We start from the raw sequence: 17,544 nt of genomic DNA, 5'->3' as shown, positions 1-17,544 counted from the left end.
ACATTCCCTCGTGTCTGCAGAAACTGCCGGCTGGGGTGAGCCAGTTTGCCTACACCTGTGTCCAGGACCATCCCATTTGGACCAATCAGCAGTTCTGGGAGGCCACGTTCTACAGTGAGGTCCAGAACCAGATCCGAGCCCTGTACCTCACCGCCCCTGAAGACAAACTAGGCATCACTGCCAGGCTAAAGGTAAGAGAATGAGACCTTTCAAAGCTTTCTTCTTTCACTTTTTTAGCCCTATTTGCAGAATGACACTGAACACCCCCATATCTTTCTCCACCCTCAGGAACAAGGTCCCCTGCCCCCGGCGGCCCCCAGCGCCTCGGCGCGAACGGCCATGGACCTGGCAGCGGAGCAGCTGCGCGCCTGGCCCTGCCTCAGCAAGGAGAAGCAGCAGGAGCTGGTGAAGAACGAGGAGAGCACGGTGTTCAGCCAGGCCATCCACTACGCCAGCCTCCTGGTCTACCTGCTGGTCCCCCTGGACACCAGCAAGAACAAGCTGCTCAGAGCCAACCCCGTCGCTGACTGGGAGAGCGGCAGCAACAGCATCGTCACCAACAGGCAAGCAGAGAGCAGCTGGTTGCGCCTCACTGCACCCCACTGATATTCACTCAGTTAAATTTGACACCTAGCTATTCGCCACAGCTATATCAACAGTTAGTTTGGCACAGCACACAGAAGCGCATGGCCCCCTAGAGTGAAATGCACTCGTTCGGAAAGAGAAAAAGAGCTGAAATGTAAGGTTGTTATCTAGGACGATAGCGCTCTTGCTTGGGGAATATTTTGTACATTGTCATAAGGTGACGATAAGTGTGTGGGCGGACATGGTGTTACTCCCCGTGTATCCATTCTCCTCCTCTAAAACGGATCAGCGTACAGCACCTCCTCAGCCATATCCTGCCCACTCCCACGTCCATCCTGTTGGCTGTCCTATCACCTGCCTGAGTTACAGCCTCAGGTCTGCCAGGGTGGTTAACACTCAGCCTGTCTGCAGGGGGGGTGACCTCCACTCAACCAAAAGAAACAAAGATTGGGATTTCCAGTGCTCTGCACTAAGAGTAATGTAATGTGTACTAAGTTTGGAAAATTTGCAGGTGTGGCTTTTCTCAGAAATGGAAAAGGGTCTACCAAGGCCCTATCTCCAGGGTTTCTCACTTTCACTTTCTGTATGCGCTGCTGCTACGGTAGCCCCCTAGCTAGTCCCCTCTGAAGTGTATTACTGGAGATTTTAGGCCCTTTGAGTTGTTTACATGGAGAATGTTGAAGACGACACCATAATGAATCCTTTAGTTCTTGTTTTGCCGCTGGTTTCATGAATAGGGGGGGAAAGGCGATGGCCACACTGTGTTTATTTGGTAGTTTTTTTCCCTCTCTTTTGGTTCTTGCCCCAGACTTGTTTTGTTTCTCACAGAGACTTCTGGATCTCATCTGTGTGTTTGGGACGTTACATCACCGTCCCATGTGAAAAGTGTAGCGTGGCCAAAAGACCGCGTGAGCAGAGTGAGAGGTCCTGGCATCACTGCTGACCTCTCGCCAGACTGCTGGTGTGCCATGCTCACAGACCTCAGACACGCTATATCGTCATGTGCATCTCTGGGAAAACTTCAAGCATCCCTCTCTGCAGCCTGTTCTATTCTCATGCCATTAATGCAGACTAAAATCCGACTAAATGTGTGTTTGCAGTATTGCAGGCAGTGTGGCGGAGAGCTTTGACACAGAGAGTGGCTTTGAGGACTCTGAGAACAGCGACGTGGCCAACTCTGTGGTACGGTTCATCGCCCGCTTCATTGACAAGGTGTGCACAGAGAGTGGTGTCAGCCAGGACCACATCAAGAGTTTGCATAGCATGATCCCAGGTACCGTACGACCCCCAGTCAACCTCTATCCAGGAGCTCTGTAGCAAGCACCGTGACCTCTGACTCCCACTGTCCTAATTCTGTCAGTTTATCACTTAACCCTTTTTGCCAAGGTATCCCTGGAAGCTGATTGAAGTATGTATTCTGAGTGCAGGCCTGTAGCGCTGTGTAGTCCTACAGCCTCTGAGCAGATTAACTCTTTGACAAACAGTGAGCTCCAAAAGTATTGGGACAGTAACACATTTTTGGTGGTTTTGGCTCTGTACTCCAGCACTTTGGATTATTTTATTGTATTGTAAATAAGAATAGAATATTTCTAAACACTTCAACATTCAACTTTTTCACTCATCATTATTCATGATTCATTAAAGATTATCCGGAATCATGGCAGCATCCACATGAATGTAGACGTTTTTAGAAACATGCCTCCCGAGTAGTGGTCTAAGGCACTGCATCGCAGTGCTCGCTGTGCCACTAGAGATCCTGGTTCGAGTCCAGGCTCTGTCGCAGCCGGCCGCAACCAGAAGGCTCATGGGGCGGCGCACAATTGGCCCAGCGTCGTCTGGGTTAGGGGAGGGTTTGTCCGGCAGGGATGTTCCTGTCCCATCGTGCACTAGCGACTCCTGTGGCGGGCCGGGCGCAGTGCACGCTGACACGGTCACCAGGTGTACAGTGTTTCCTCTGACACATTGGTGCAACTGGTTTCCGGGTTAAGTGGGCATCGTGTCAAGAAGCAGTGTGGCTTGGTTGGGTTGTGTTTCGGAGGACGCACGGCTCTTGACCTTCGCCTCTCCCGAGTCCGTACGGGAGTTGCAGCGATGGGACAAGACTGTAACTAGCTATTGGATACCACGAAATTGGGGAGAAAAAGGGGGGAAAATAATTTAAATAATATATTTTTTTAAAAGAGGTGTTTAGAAACATTATGTTCGTATTTACAATAAAAGTGACTAAAAAATGACACAATACATTATTTACCATTTATATTGGGGACAAGATAATCTGAAACACAACCAAGACAAACAGTTCACCTGATATGGATGAAAATACCCTCAAATTAAAGCTGACAGTTTAACCTCATAGTCATTGTATCATCCCAATACTTGTGTATCTCATTATAGGTGGTGGTCTTTAAATCTGTAAATATAGGCTTCCTGGGGTTGTAAGTAGGCATGTGCAAGCATGTGTTAATGTTTACCTGGGTTGGGTAACTTATGTGGGTAACTTATGTGTTTTTGTGTGTGCATGACATTGTGCTAACTGGTCATGACCTCTGACCCCAGGCATCGTGGCCATGCAGATGGAAACTCTGGAGGCGGTCCACAGGGAGAGCAGGAGGCTGCCGCCCATTCAGAAGGTAGGTGCTGCCCTGCACGCTGGCGTCCCACCTAGCCCAAAGAGGTTAATGGAGTAATTTGTTGTGCCTTTTGAAGTAAACCTGTGTCCTTTGATAATGAAGTGTTGTTAGAACCCCTATTTTACTGGAAGTGGTGTTAGAACCCTATTTTACTGGAAGTGGTGTTAGAAGTCCTATTTTACTGGAAGTGGTGTTAGAAGTCCTATTTTACTAGAAGTGGTGTTAGATCCCCTATTTTACTGGGAAGTGGTGTTAGAACCCCTATTCTCCTGGAAGTGGTGTTAGAACCCCTATTCTCCTGGAAGTGGCGTTAGAACCCCTATTCTCCTGGAAGTGGCGTTAGAACCCCTATTCTCCTGGAAGTGGCGTTAGAACCCCTATTCTCCTGGAAGTGGCGTTAGAACCCCTATTCTCCTGGAAGTGGCGTTGGAACCCCTATTCTCCTGGAAGTGGCGTTAGAACCCCTATTCTCCTGGAAGTGGCGTTAGAGCCCCTATTCTCCTGGAAGTGGTGTGCTGTAGCTGAAGTGCCTATCATCCAGTAATGTTGCAGTTGTCAGATTGTCATCACTCATCAACCATCAGACTGGGGTTCTTACAGTGGAGCCAGGCTACAGTAGTCATGGATGCTGTTGTGCGCCTTATCTCACTGCCAGCTCTTGACAAGGTCTCTCCCCCTGATCGGCTTGTTCCCAGGACTCTGCGGGCCCAGTCAGGTCCAGTGTAATTGATTTGTTAGTTTGTCTGGCAGGGCCTTGTCTGACATTCATGGCTGAGACCATGTTGCACACAGCTCTGCTGCCAGCAGCACATTCAATCCTATGAACTCTGTAAACAAGCGCAGGAATGACCCTGGTGGGCCATCAGCACAGAGATTTATGCTTGGCTCTATGTGGAACCTGCTACTGCTTTGGCCCAAGGTTCAGGGGGAGGGGGAGGTATTAAACAATCAGTTAAGGGATGCTGGACGTACTGGTTTACCTTGGGCACTCCAAGCTACAAGCAGTGAAAAGGGTCACTGTGATAAGTAGCTATCGCTGGCTCTAGTGTGTGTGTAGGGGTGAGTACTTTGTTAGAGTTCCAGCTGACAGCCTCATCGGGGTGCTAGGGGACCGTTGGTGCCTTTAACACACTGGCCCCTGGCCCTGGGCTATCCAACACCAGCAGGACCATGTTCCTCCTCTTATCTATTGGCCAGACTAGACCAGAACTCAGCCGCACCCCCACAAAGGCTGTGATCACTGATGGATCAGTGACACCATTCTGTTCCCCCTGGAAGATATGACCACTGCGCAGAACCATGCCCTTCTGACTAGAGGGCATTTACTGTCTAGGCCCCCTCACACAGGAGTGCTCAACTTGGCTACAGTTTGATGAGCTAGAGAGACAAAGCAGTGTTAGACCAGCTGCTTTCAGACCTGGCTCTGCTGGGGAGCTGAAGAGAATCCGACTTCCAACACAATAGAAGTTTGGATTTGCAGTTTGCTACGAAGAACCTCAAAGCAGATGTTCACCAGTTGTCAGTGCTCATTGATCAGAGGTTTGCTTTGGATCCTCCAGCATTTCTTGAAGCACGTAAATCAATATACTGTGGTAATGTGAGGTAAGAGTTGAGTTAATAATTCAGAAGGTCACTGAAAAGATGTTGCGCAGACTACACTCCATGCATATATCAAAATGAACTAAATGAATTATTGTATTAGTAAAAAAAATATCTTGCCTGGACCTAAGGACCAAATGATTAACTTGGGAGAATTACTGATGATTAGTACAGAACACATGCTTTGTTTTTCTTGGCAAAGCATCAGTAACTAGGAAGCTGTGTTAAACGCTATTGGATGCTGAGTGTCCGTGTAACACAGTGTGTGTTGGTGATGTGTTGCTTTTATGACATAATGTGTGTGTCATACATTTGTCTTCGATATGCTCAGCTGTTGTTTAGGTGCGACGTGTGTGTTGATGTCTATCCTTATCTAATGCACTGATATGTTGACATTAGGGCTGTCCCCGACAAAGAACATTGGTCGACTGAGGGTCATCTGTTCTTTTAACTATTGGTCTACATTTTTAAACGTGTATTTTTCCATATGTAGACACACCCTATGTGTTTGAATAAAATCAACATCACTGCCTTCGGAAAGTATTCAGACCCCTTGACCTTTTTTCCCCCCATTTTGTTATGTTACAGCCTTATACTAAAATGTATTTTTTTCCTCATCAAACCTCAATGCCAGCAGCATAGCACCCTGCATCCTACTGCTGGCTTGCTTCTGAAGCTAAGCAGGTTTGGTCCTGGTCAGTCCCTGGATGGGAGACCAGGTGCTGCTGAAAGTGATGTTGGAGGGCCAGTAGGAGGCACTCTGTCCTCTGGTCTAAAAAATGATCCCAATGCCCCAGGTCAGTGATTGGGGACACTGCCCTGTGTAGGGTGCTGGCTTTTGGACGGGTGTCCTGACTTTCTGTGGTCACTAATTACACCTAATCATCCCCAGCTTACAATTGGCTCATTCATATCCTCTCCCCCAGGTCCTTGCTGTAAATGAGAATGTGTTCTCAGTCAACTTACCTGGTTAAATAAAAAAAATACCAAAATCTACACACACTACCCCATAATGACAAAGCAAAAACAGGTTTTTAGAAATGTTTGCTAATTTATAAAAACAAAAATACAAAAAAGGAAATATCACATTTATGTAAGTATTCAGAACCTTTACTCTGTACTTTGTTGAAGCACCTTTGGCAGTGATTACAGCCTCAAGTCTTCTTGGGTATGAAGCTACAAGCTTGGTACACCTGTATTTGGGGAGTTTGTCCCATTCTCTGCAGATCCTCTCAAGCTCTGTCAGGTTGGATGGGGAGCGTTGCTGCATAGCTATTTTCAGGTCTCCAGAGATGTTAGATCGGGTTCAAGTCTGGGCCACTCAAGGACATTCAGAGACTTGTACCGAAGCCACTTCTATGTTGTCTTGGCTGTGTGCTTAGGGTTTCTGTTTCCTGTTGGAAGGGGAACCTTCGCCCCAGTCGGAGGTCCTGAGCGATCTGGAGCAGGTTTTCATCAAGGATCTCTCTGTACTCATCTCTCTGTTCATCTTTGCTTCGATCCTGTCTAGTCTCCCAGTAAAAGCCGCTGAAAAACATCCCCACTGCATGATGCTGCCACCACCATGATTCACCGTCGGGATGGTGCCAGGTTTCCTCCAGACGTGACGCTTGGCATTTAGGCCAAAGAGTTCAATCTTAGTTTCATCAGACCAGAGAATCTTGTTTCTCATGGTCTGGGAGTCATTAGGTGCCTTTTGGCAAACTCCAAGTGGACTATCATGTGCCTTTTACTGAGGAGTGGCTTCAGTCTGGCCACTCTACCATATAAGCCTGAATGGTGGAGTGCTGCAGAGATGGTTGTCTTTCTGAAATATTCTCGCATCTCCACAGAGGAACTTCAGAGCTCTGTCAGAGTGATCATCGGGTTTTTGGTCACCTCCCTGACCAAGGCCCTTCTCCCCCGATTGCTCAGTTTGGCCGGGCGGTCAGCTCTAGGAAGAGTCTTGGTGGTTCCAAACCTCTTCCATTTAATGATGGAGGCCACTGTGTTCTTGGGGACCTTCAATTCTGCAGAAATGTTTTGGTACCCTTCCCCAGATCTGTGCCTCGACACAATCCTGTCTCGGAGCTCTACGGACAATTACTTCAACCTCATGGCTTGGTTTTTGCTCTGACATGCACTGTCAACTGTGGGACTTTATATAAACAGGTGCACGCCTTTCCAAATCATGTCCAATCAAGTGAATTTCCCACAGGTTGTAGAAACATCTCAAGGATGATCAATGGAAAAATTATGCACCTGAGCTCAATTTCGAGTCTCAATGCAAGGCTCTGAATACTTATGTAAAAAGGTTTTTCTATTTATTTTTAACACGTTTGCAAGAAATTCTAAAAACCTGTTTTCACTTTGTCATTATGGAGTATTGTGTGTAGATTGCTGAGGAAAATGTTTTATTTAATCCATTTTAGAATAAGGCTGTTATGTGGAAAAAGTCCAGGGATCTGAATACTTTCTGAAGGCACTGTGTAAGTACTGAGTTTGTCTGATGTTCTATTCTAACTATTTGATGAAATACGACACACAAATGACTCAAGAAGGGAGCCCGATAGCCACGCTGTGTTAAAATTAAATGACAATGAGTGCCTGGGTGACTGGTCCACCTTGTCTCTCTCTCCTCCCTGCTGCAGCGAACAGGCACCACAGCAAGTGTTTATCACCGCTTTCTGTGCTAAAGCTGCAACATAATTACAGCCATTTTGTTTCTTACTTGTTTCTGACTGGAAGGTTCTGTTACCGAAATACCTCATTTGTTTTGGAAAAACATTCCCTCAACCCTTGCTCTCTTTACATGAAAAAATGTATGCATTGTATGCACGTGACCAATAGGTCCTGACCTATAACCTATCATAATCACAGGACGTGAAAAAATCAACTCGAAACGGGCGAATGTTTACTGGCTGCTCGGGAGGGAAAGGGGAAGTCAGATCTGTGGAAGACATTTGACTTAGTTGAGCAAGCGTTGCGTGAGTATTATGTGTGCCAAACAGTTGCTGTTCGATTACAGTATAATTTTTTCTGACCATTTGGAACAGTGTAAACAACACTAAATAAGTGGACCAGACAGTCTGTATAAAGCCTTTATTACAGCAGACTAAAAACAGTTGCATGCATTCATGAATTGTGGTTTGTTGTTTGGGCTAATTATTGAAAGCTTCCTTTGTTATTTAGTTTTAAAACAAAAATGCTTGATTGCATTTCAAAGCATGAATGTGTCGTATGCTATGATGGCATGAACGAATGATTGATTGATACAGTAGCTGTATTACTGTATATTGAAATATAGGCCTAAGTAAGTTACGGTATTAAGACTAGACAGGACGTGCTCTTTTGCCTACAGCGCGATGGTGGTTATACAAGGCTACTATACCAAGACCACTAATGATAACGACATGACTTATTATTATAATGATGATTATAATAATAATTGTAATACTAACAGTAAGGAGATCAAGGAAAAGGAGCGAGAGCTGGGTGCATATTATGTGTGACAAACAAGTTCTGTTAGATTACAATATAATTGTTCTGCCTGTTTGGAACAGTGTAAACAACACTAAATACATTATAAGTAATACCAGTCTGTACAAACACCCCCAAAAATGTAAAGCTTAAATTACAGCATAGCAAAGATTAAAACAGCCGACTCTGTGAAATTACTTTATCTGACATTTTGCTGTTGCATGAGGCTTGGTGCTCAGGGAATCATTAGGCTATTAAATAATCACTCAAACAGCCAACAGAAGCAGGATCTGTCTTATTTCTGTAGATATATATGGATGATTTAGAAAGAGGCACATTTAAGTTAGGTTATTGATTATAGACCTAATTAAGTTGGGGTTTCCTCTCCTCAATTTTCTTAGGCTAAATTAGGTAGGAGGCTAAGGCAAGGGCTGTTTCCTCATCTCTGCTGCTGCTTGCTCTGCCACATTGTTTTCAATCCCAATATGCTGGTTAACTTTGCTATAATGCACATAGCAACATAGGGAAAGGCGTCAATTCTACGCTGCACTGAAGATTATTTCAGAACCGCGGACAGCGACCGTATCAAATTCAGGAGAATGCAAATTTGTTATAAAATAATATTCAATTTATTTATTATTGTTGCAGTAATATGATCATATACAATTTCAGTATCAAATATCTTAGAGTGATAGACGATGCCATCCCGTATCCTCCGCAATGAATTAGTCCACTGAGATGGGCGCGAATCAGACAGGTGTCTTGTGCACCATGAAGAAAAGAAAATAGCGACTGCTCGACTAAAGAAATCTTGTTCGACCAACAGCCTATCGACCAGACAATCAACCAGTCAACTAAATGGGGGTCAGCCCTAGTTGACATGCTTAATAAGTACATGGTGTGTGTGTGTGCAGGTATCAGTACATACACTATGTTCTGATGTTGTGTGTTTGACATGTGCATCCTCTACCCCACCCAGCCTAAGATCCTGCGCCCAGCGCTGCTCCCTGGTGAAGAGTTTGTATCGGAGGGTCTTAGAGTGGTCCTGGACCCTGACGGCAGAGAGGAGGCTACGGGAGGGATGCTCGGGGGACCGCACATCCTGCCAGCAGAGGGAGCCCTCTTCCTCACCTCCTACCGCATCATCTTCAAGGGCTCCCCACACGACCCACTAGGTAAATCATCTAGCTAGCATCTAATTATATCTGTCCTTCTTGAGGTTACCCATAAGAAGTTGATAGTGCACTTTGGAATTCCCAATGTATATAGGGTATCATTTGAGATGAAGCCTGTTTTGGACTATGTTGTGTGGATTAGGTACATTAGCATGGGTGTGTGTGTGTGTGTGTGTGTGTGTGTGTGTGTGTGTGTGTGTGTGTGTGTGTGTGTGTGTGTGTGTGTGTGTAGTGGGGGAGCAGGCAGTGATCAGGAGCTTCCCAGTGTCCACCTTGACCAAAGAGAAGAAGATCAGCGTCCAGAACCAACTGCAGCAGAACATGCAGGAGGGACTGCAGCTCCGCTCGGCATCCTTCCAGGTAACACACACACCTACTCCTGTTGATGTGGATGATGATGAAGATACATTATTAAAGAGGTGATTATGATGCTATGGGCTTTTCCATTATTGATTTCATAGTGGAGGAATCTGTCTCCGTTCGTGGATCTGTCTCCGTTCATTCGTACATTAGTCGCACGCGATATCTCAGACAGCACTGGGCCGATTTTGACGTAACTTGGGTGAATGATCCATCTTGCCATAGAGATCCACCATTTACAAAATTATACTGATCGGCCCAAGGCGGGAGCTGTAGTAATTAACTGAAATGTGTTGGTCACACGTGGCGCTGCATCATTCATGGGCGACGACATGTTTACTGTTCCCTTGTCTCTCATTAAGTACACAAAGTCCTATTTCTTAGATTTGAACATAGTTTGTCCAAGTATGTGAGTGTTCCCTCCTCTTGCCCCAAACCATGTGTAAGATTGCAGAACATGTACAACAGATTCACAGAGAAGCCAGAATTACTGATCAGTTGTGACATTTGGAGAGATTAAAGGAATGCATATGCTACAGACTCTGCCCTACATACAGCCTGATATCACTACATTTCTTGGACGTTATATGAGTAACCTATGTTGAGTTTGAGTTGAAGGAAAAAAAGGCAACCGTGCACATGTTTTTGGTCTTTCACAATTCATGTAGTGCTGTAAAATTGTTATGGTTCATTCCTATCTTTTTAGTAACACGGACAATAAAACAGGCCTTTATGTGGCGAGGGGGTCACTTGGCCTGGCTGTGTGTGTGTGTGTGTGTGTGTGTGTGTGTGTGTGTGTGTGTGTGTGTGTGTGTGTGTGTGTGTGTGTGTGTGTGTGTGTGTGTGTGTGTGTTACTAAGCCTGGCCAGAAGGCTGTGTCTAAGTCTGGGGTGCATTATCAGGCCTTTATTGAGAGCTGCAGGCTGCTGGGGATCCACAGGAGAGCAGGGGGGGCTAGGTCTCCTCTCCTCAGGCAGGAACTGGTGGGTGAGGGATGGATGGGGAGAGAAGGGACTACTGGGTCAGGGCGGTCAATGAGAAGCGGACCTCACTCTGGAAAGACAGTCTGTGTGAAATATGTGAACATTCTGTACATTCTGTTTCCGATTTGCAGTTATTAGTACTTGCCTCCCTGCAAGAAAAAAGCAACAACATGCGAATAGAAATATGCCGCATTTTTGGGGCTTCACAGATGTGCATATCTGCAGAGACATTTTGATTTATGAATGCATTATTATTTTCCAGCCATTCCATGGAAAGCCATCTGTTTAATCTGGAGGCAATGAGCTCACCGGTTCCCTGATGTTTCCTGTGTCCCCTCCAGTTGATCAAGGTGGCGTTTGACGAGGAGGTGAGCTCAGAGATGGTGGAGATCTTCAGGAAACACGTCCAGAGGATCCGCTACCCTCAGTCCATCTTCAGCACATTCGCCTTCGCAGCAGGCCAGACCGCTCCCCAACTCATCCTTCCCAAACAGAAGGAGAGGAACACGGGTTTCAGGTCAGTCCCACCTCTGTCTGAGTAGCACACAGTGACGCACTCCAGTTAAAGTTGTTTTGGATGGCAAGTCCCATGATGTGTTTGAAAGGTTCCTGTAATACCTCCCACAACAGACACTGCCTGAAAGTGTTGAGAAATCTTCCTTATCTGACGCTGGAATCAGACATGATAAATGATGTTACGGTCTCCTCACAGGACGCTGTCCAAGACCATTGTGAAAGGAGCCAAGAGAGCTGGGATGATCACCATGGGCCGTCAGAGTCAGACCACGCTGAAGAAGAACGACAGAGCGAGTCGGATGACCTGGCACGAGGATGATGACATCTCAGGTAGGAGCAGACTGATGTTAAACTCCTACAAGGATGAAGAGGAGGGGAGTTTTGACAAGCTAGAGTTTCCTGACGTGTGTGTGTGTGTGTGTGTGTGTGTGTGTGTGTGTGTGTGTGTGTGTGTGTGTGTGTGTGTGTGTGTGTGTGTGTGTGTGTGTGTGTGTGTGTGTGTGTGTGTGTGTGTGTGTTCCAGTGTCAGATGAGGGTGAGCCACCCCCCAGCAGCACGTTGAGGGCGTCAGAGAAGTCCACCATGGAGCAGCTGGTGGAGCGGGCGTGTTTCCGTGACTACCAGCGGCTGGGCCTGGGCACCGTCACAGCCAGCTCCTCCCGCTCTAAGACAGGAGAGCAGTTCAGAGTCACTGCAGTCAACAGACTCTACTCCCTCTGTCGCAGGTACACACAACGCACTTTGTCATGTCAGACAAGACGTTGGCGCTCTGAGCAATGTGTATTGCTCAGAGGTGTATTCAATGTTCACATATTGGTTGTATCAGATCAAACTGCCATCATAGGTGTCCCAGTAGTGGTCTCCATGCTGAATGGGCTGATGGTGTGTGTAACCCACAGTTACCCAGGGCTCCTTGTGGTTCCCCAGTCGGTGCAGGACAGCAGCCTGCAGAAGGTGGCCCGTTGTTACAGACACAACCGCCTGCCAGTGGTGTGTTGGAAACACCCCCGCACCAAAGCTGTGCTGCTGCGATCTGGAGGCTTCCACGGCAAGAGTGTGGTGGGACTCTTTAAGTCCCAGAACCAATCTTCAACAGGTACAGCACACACACATACATTACCAGTCAAAATTTTGGACACACACTCATTTCAGGGTTTTTCTTTATTTTTACTATTTTCTACATTGTAGAATATTAGTGAAGACATCAATAATGTTAAATAACACATATAGAATCATGTAGTTAACAAAAAAGTGTTAAACAAATCAAAATATATTTGAGATTCTTCAAAGTAGCCACCCTTTCCCTTTGACAGCTTTGCACACTTGGCATTCTCTCAACCAGCTTCATGAGGTAGTCACCTGGAATTCATTTCAATTAACAGGTGATTTTTGTTAAACATTAATTTGTGGAATTTCTTTCCTTCTTATTGTGTTTGAGCCAATCAGTTGTGTTGTGACAAGGTAGGGGTGGTATACAGAAGATGGCCCTATTTGGTAAAAGATCAAGTCCATATTATGGCAGGAACAGATCAAATAAGCAAAGAGAAACGACAGTCCATCATTACTTTAAGACATGGAGGTCAGTCAATGCAGAACATTAAAACAACTTTGAAAGTTTCTTCAAGTGCAGTCACAAAAACCATCAAGTGCTATGATGAAACTGGCTCTCATGAGGACCGCCACAGGAAAAGGAAGACCCAGAGTTACCTCTGCTGCAGAGGATAAGTTCATTAGAGTTAACTGCACCTCAGATTGCAGCCCAAATAAATGCTTGACAGAGTTCAAGTAACAGACACATCTCAACATCAACTGTTCAGAGGAGAATGTGTGAATCAGGTAAAATTGCTGCAAAGAAACCACTACTAAAGGACAAGAAGAAGAAGAGAAGACTTGCTTGGGCCAAAAAACACGAGCAATGGACATTAGACCGGTGGAAATCTGTCTTTTGGTCTGATGAGTCTGTTTGAGATTTCAATCGCAGTGTCTTTGTGAGACGCAGAGTAGGTGACCGGATGATCTCCACATGTGTGGTTCCCACCGTGAAGCATGAATGAGGAGATGTGGGGATGCATTGCTGGTAACACTGTGTGTGATTTATTCAGAATTCATGGCACATTTAACCAGCATGGCTACCACAGCATTCTGCAGCGATACGCCATCCCATCTGGTTTGCGCTTAGTGTGACGATCATTTGTTTTTCAACAGGACAATGACCCAACACACCTCCAGGCTGTGTAAGGGCTATTGGACCAAGAAGTAGAGTGATGTAGTGCTGCATCAGATGACATGGCCTCCTCAATCACCCGACCTCAACCCAGTTAAGATGGTTTGGGATGAGTTGGGTCGCAGAGTGAAGGAAAAGCAGCCAACAAGTGCTCAGCATATGTGGGCTCTCCTTCAAGACTGTTGGAAAAGCATTCCTCATCAAGCTGGTTGAGAGAATGCCTAGAGTGTGTAAAGCTGTCATCAAGGCAAAGGGTTGCTACTTTGAAGAATCTCAAATATAAACTATATTTTGATGTTTAACACTTTTTTTGGTTACTACAGGATTCCATGTGTTATTTCATAGTCTTTATGTTTTCACAATTTTATTTGGTTTCACCTTTATTAACCAGGTAGGCTAGTTGAGAACAAGTTCTCATTTACAACTGCGACCTGGCCAAGATAAAGCAAAGCAGTGCGGCACAAACAACAACACAGAGTTACACATGGAATAAACAATAATGCAATAGAAAAAGTCTATATACAGTGTGTGCAAATTAGGTAGGATAAGGGAGGTAAGGCAATAAATAGGCCATAGTGGCAAAATAATTACAATATAGCAATTAAACACTGGAGTGATAGATGTGCAGAAGATGACTGTGCAAGTAGAGATACTGGGGTGCAAAGGAGCAAAATAAATAACAGTATGGGGATGAGGTAGTTGGATGGGCTATTTATAGATGGGTTATGTACAGGTGCAGTGATCTGTGAGTTGCTCTGACAGCTGGTGCTTAAAGCTAGTGAGGGAGATGCGAGTCTCCAGCTTCAGTGATTTTTGAAATCTGTTACAGTCATTGGCAGCAGAGAACTGGAAGGAAAGGCAGCCAAAGGAGGAAATGGCTTTGGGGGTGACCAGTGAAATATACCTGCTGGAGTGCGTGCTACGGGTGGGTGCTGCTATGGTGACCAGTGAGCTGAGATAAGGCGGGACTTTACCTAGCAAAGACTTATAGATGACCTGGAGCCAGTGGGTTTGGCGACGAATATGAAGCGAGGGCCAGCCAACGAGAGCATACAGGTCGCAGTGGTGGGTAGTATATGGGGCTTTGGTGACAGAATGGATGGCACTGTGATAGACTGCATCCAATTTGCTGAGTAGAGTGTTGGAGGCTATTTTGTAAATGACATCGCTGAAGTCAAGGATCGGTAGGATAGTCAGTTTGACGAGGGTATGTTTTGCAGCATGAGTGAAGGATGCTTTGTTGCGAAGTAGGAAGCCAATTCTAGATTTAATTTTGGATTGGAGATGCTTAATGTGAGTCTGGAAGGAGAGTTTACAGTCTAACCAGACACCTAGGTATTTGTAGTTGTCCACATATTCTAAGTCAGAACCGTCCAGAGTAGTGATGCTGGACGGGCGGGCAGGTGTGGGCAGAGGTCGGTTGAAGAGCATGCATTTAGTTTTATGTGCATATAAGAGCAGTTGTAGGCCACGGAAGGAGAGTTGTATGGCATTGAAGCTTGTCTGGAGGTTGGTTAACACAGTGTCCTAAGAAGTGCCAGAAGTATACAGAATGGTGTTGTCTGCGTAGAGGTGGATCAGAGAATCACCAGCAGCAAGAGCGACATCACTGATGTATACAGAGAAAAGAGTCGGCCCGAGGATTGAACCCTGTGGCACCCCCATAGAGACTGCCATAGGTCCAGACAACAGGCCCTCCGATTTGACACACTGAACTCTGTCTGAGAAGTAGTTGGTGAACCAGGCGAGGCAGTCATTTGAAAAACCAAGGCTGTTGAGTCTGCCGATAAGAATGTGGTGATTGATAGTCGAAAGCCTTGGCCAGGTCGATGAATACAGCTGCACAGTATTGTCTCTTATTGATGGCGGTTATGATGTCGCTTAGGACCTTGAACGTGGCTGAGGAGCACCCTTGACCAGCTCGGAAACGAGATTGCATAGCGGAGAAGGTACGGTGGGATTCGAAATGGTCGGTGATCTGTTTGTTAACTTGGCTTTCGAAGACCTTAGAAAGGCAGGGTAGGATAGATATAGTTCTGTAGCAGTTTGTATCTCGATTGTCTCCCCCTTTGAAGAGGGGGATGACCGTGGCAGCTTTCCAATCTTTGGGGATCTCAGACGATACGAAAGAGAGGTTGAACAGGCTAGTAATAGGGGTTGCAACAATTTCTGCGGCTCATTTTAGAAAGAGAGGGTCCAGATTGTCTAGCCCGGCTGATTTGTAGGGGTCCAGATTTTGCAGCTCTTTCAGAACATCAGCTATCTGGATTTTGGTGAAGGAGAAATGGGGGAGGCTTGGGCAAGTTGCTGTGGGGGGTGCAGGGCTGTTGACCGGGGTAGGGGTAGCCAGGTGGAAGGCATGGCCAGCCGTAGAAAAATGCTTATTGAAATTCTCAATTATCGCAGATTTATCGGTGGTGAGAGTGTTTCCTAGCCTCAGTGCAGTGGGCAGCTGGGAGGAGGTGCTCTTATTCCCCATGGACTTTACAGTGTCCCAGACCTTTTTTGAGTTTGTGCTACAGGATGCAAATTTCTGTTTGAAAAGCTAGCCTAACTGCCTGTGTATATTGGTTCCTAACTTCCCCGAGAAGTTGCATATCGCGGGGGCTATTTGATGCTAATGCTGTACGCCATAGGATGTTTTTGTGCTGGTCAAGGGCAATCAGGTCTGGAGTGAACCAAGGGCTATATCTGTTCCTGGTTCTACATTTTTTTGAATGGGGCATGCTTATTTAAGATGGTGAGGAAAGCACATTTAAAGAATATCCAGGCATCCTCTACTGACGGAATGAGGTCAATATCCTTCCAGGATACCCGGGCCAGGTCGATTAGAAAGGCCTGCGTGCTGAAGTCTTCTGGGAGCGTTCGACAGAGATGAGGGGTGGTCGTTTGACCGCAGACCCATTACGGACGCAGGCAGTGATCGCTGAGATCCTGGTTGAAGCCAGCAGAGGTGTATTTGGAGGGCAGGTTGGTTAGGATGATATCTATGAGGGTGCCCATGTTTACGGTTTTGGGGTTGTACCTGGTAGGTTCATTGATAATTTGTGTGAGATTGAGGGCATCAAGCTTAGATTGTAGGATGGCCGGGGTGTTAAGCATGTCCCAGTTTAGGTCACCTAACAGCATGAGCTCTGAAGATAGATGGGGCAATCAATTCACTTATGCTGTCCAGGGCACAGCTGGGGGCAGATTGTGGTCTATTGCAGCGGCAACGGTGAGAGACTTGTTTCAGGAAAGGTGGATTTTTAAAAGTAAAAGCTCAAGTTGTTTGGGCACAGACCTGGATAGTAAGACAGAACTCTGCAGGCTATCTCTGCAGTAGATTGCAACTCCGCCCCCTTTGGCAGGTCTATCTTGTCGGAAAATGTTATAGTTAGGGATGGAAATTTCAGGCTTTTTGGTGGTCTTCCTAAGCCAGTATTCAGACACGGCTAGGACATCCGGGTTGGCAGAGTGTGCTAAAGCAGTGAATAAAACAAACTTAGGGAGGAAGCTTCTAATGTTAACATGCATGAAACCAAGGCTTTTACGGTTACAGAAGTCAAAAAATGAGTGCGCCTGGGGAATGGGAGTGGACTTAGGCACTGCAGGGCCTGGATTAACCTCTACATCACCAGAGGAACAGAGGAGGAGTAGGATAAGGGTATGGCTAAAGGCTATAAGAACTGGTTGTCTAGTACATTCGGAACAGAGAGTAAAAGGAGCAGATTTCTGGGCACGGTAGAATAGATTCAAGGCATAATGTACAGACAAAGGTATGGTAGGATGTGAATACAGTGGAGATAAATCTATGCATTGAGTGACAATGAGAGAGATATTGTCTCTAGAAACATCATTTAAACCAGGTGAGGTCACCGCATGTGTGGGAGGTGTAACTAAAGGGTTAACTAAGGCATATTGAGCTGGGCTAGAGGCTCTACAGTGAAATAAGGCAATAATTACTAACCAAAATAGCAATGGACAAGGCATATTGACATTAGGGAGAGGCATGCGTAGCCGAGTGATCACAG

General features: G+C 46.0%; 1 protein-coding gene across 4 annotated transcripts in view; it reads left to right on the top strand.

Annotated features, from left to right (window-relative positions):
- LOC106562098 (myotubularin-related protein 13) overlaps positions 1–17,544 on the top strand; it is a 158,370-nt gene that overhangs the window by 123,917 nt on the left and 16,909 nt on the right. For all 4 annotated transcript variants that reach the window (XM_014126678.2, XM_014126677.2, XM_014126676.2 and 1 more), the window contains exons 18-27: positions 21–191; positions 289–563; positions 1,686–1,858; positions 3,142–3,215; positions 9,253–9,448; positions 9,681–9,808; positions 11,133–11,308; positions 11,504–11,637; positions 11,831–12,032; positions 12,207–12,403. In XM_014126678.2, the coding sequence (XP_013982153.2) occupies positions 21–191; positions 289–563; positions 1,686–1,858; positions 3,142–3,215; positions 9,253–9,448; positions 9,681–9,808; positions 11,133–11,308; positions 11,504–11,637; positions 11,831–12,032; positions 12,207–12,403 (1,726 nt within the window). The remainder of the gene's footprint in view (positions 1–20; positions 192–288; positions 564–1,685; positions 1,859–3,141; positions 3,216–9,252; positions 9,449–9,680; positions 9,809–11,132; positions 11,309–11,503; positions 11,638–11,830; positions 12,033–12,206; positions 12,404–17,544) is intronic.

The sequence above is a fragment of the Salmo salar genome, chromosome ssa11 (assembly GCF_905237065.1).
Source record: "Salmo salar chromosome ssa11, Ssal_v3.1, whole genome shotgun sequence".
Classification (NCBI taxonomy): Eukaryota; Metazoa; Chordata; class Actinopteri; order Salmoniformes; family Salmonidae; genus Salmo; species Salmo salar.
Note: the sequence above shows the minus strand (reverse complement) of the source record. Positions and strands in the feature narration are given on the sequence as shown.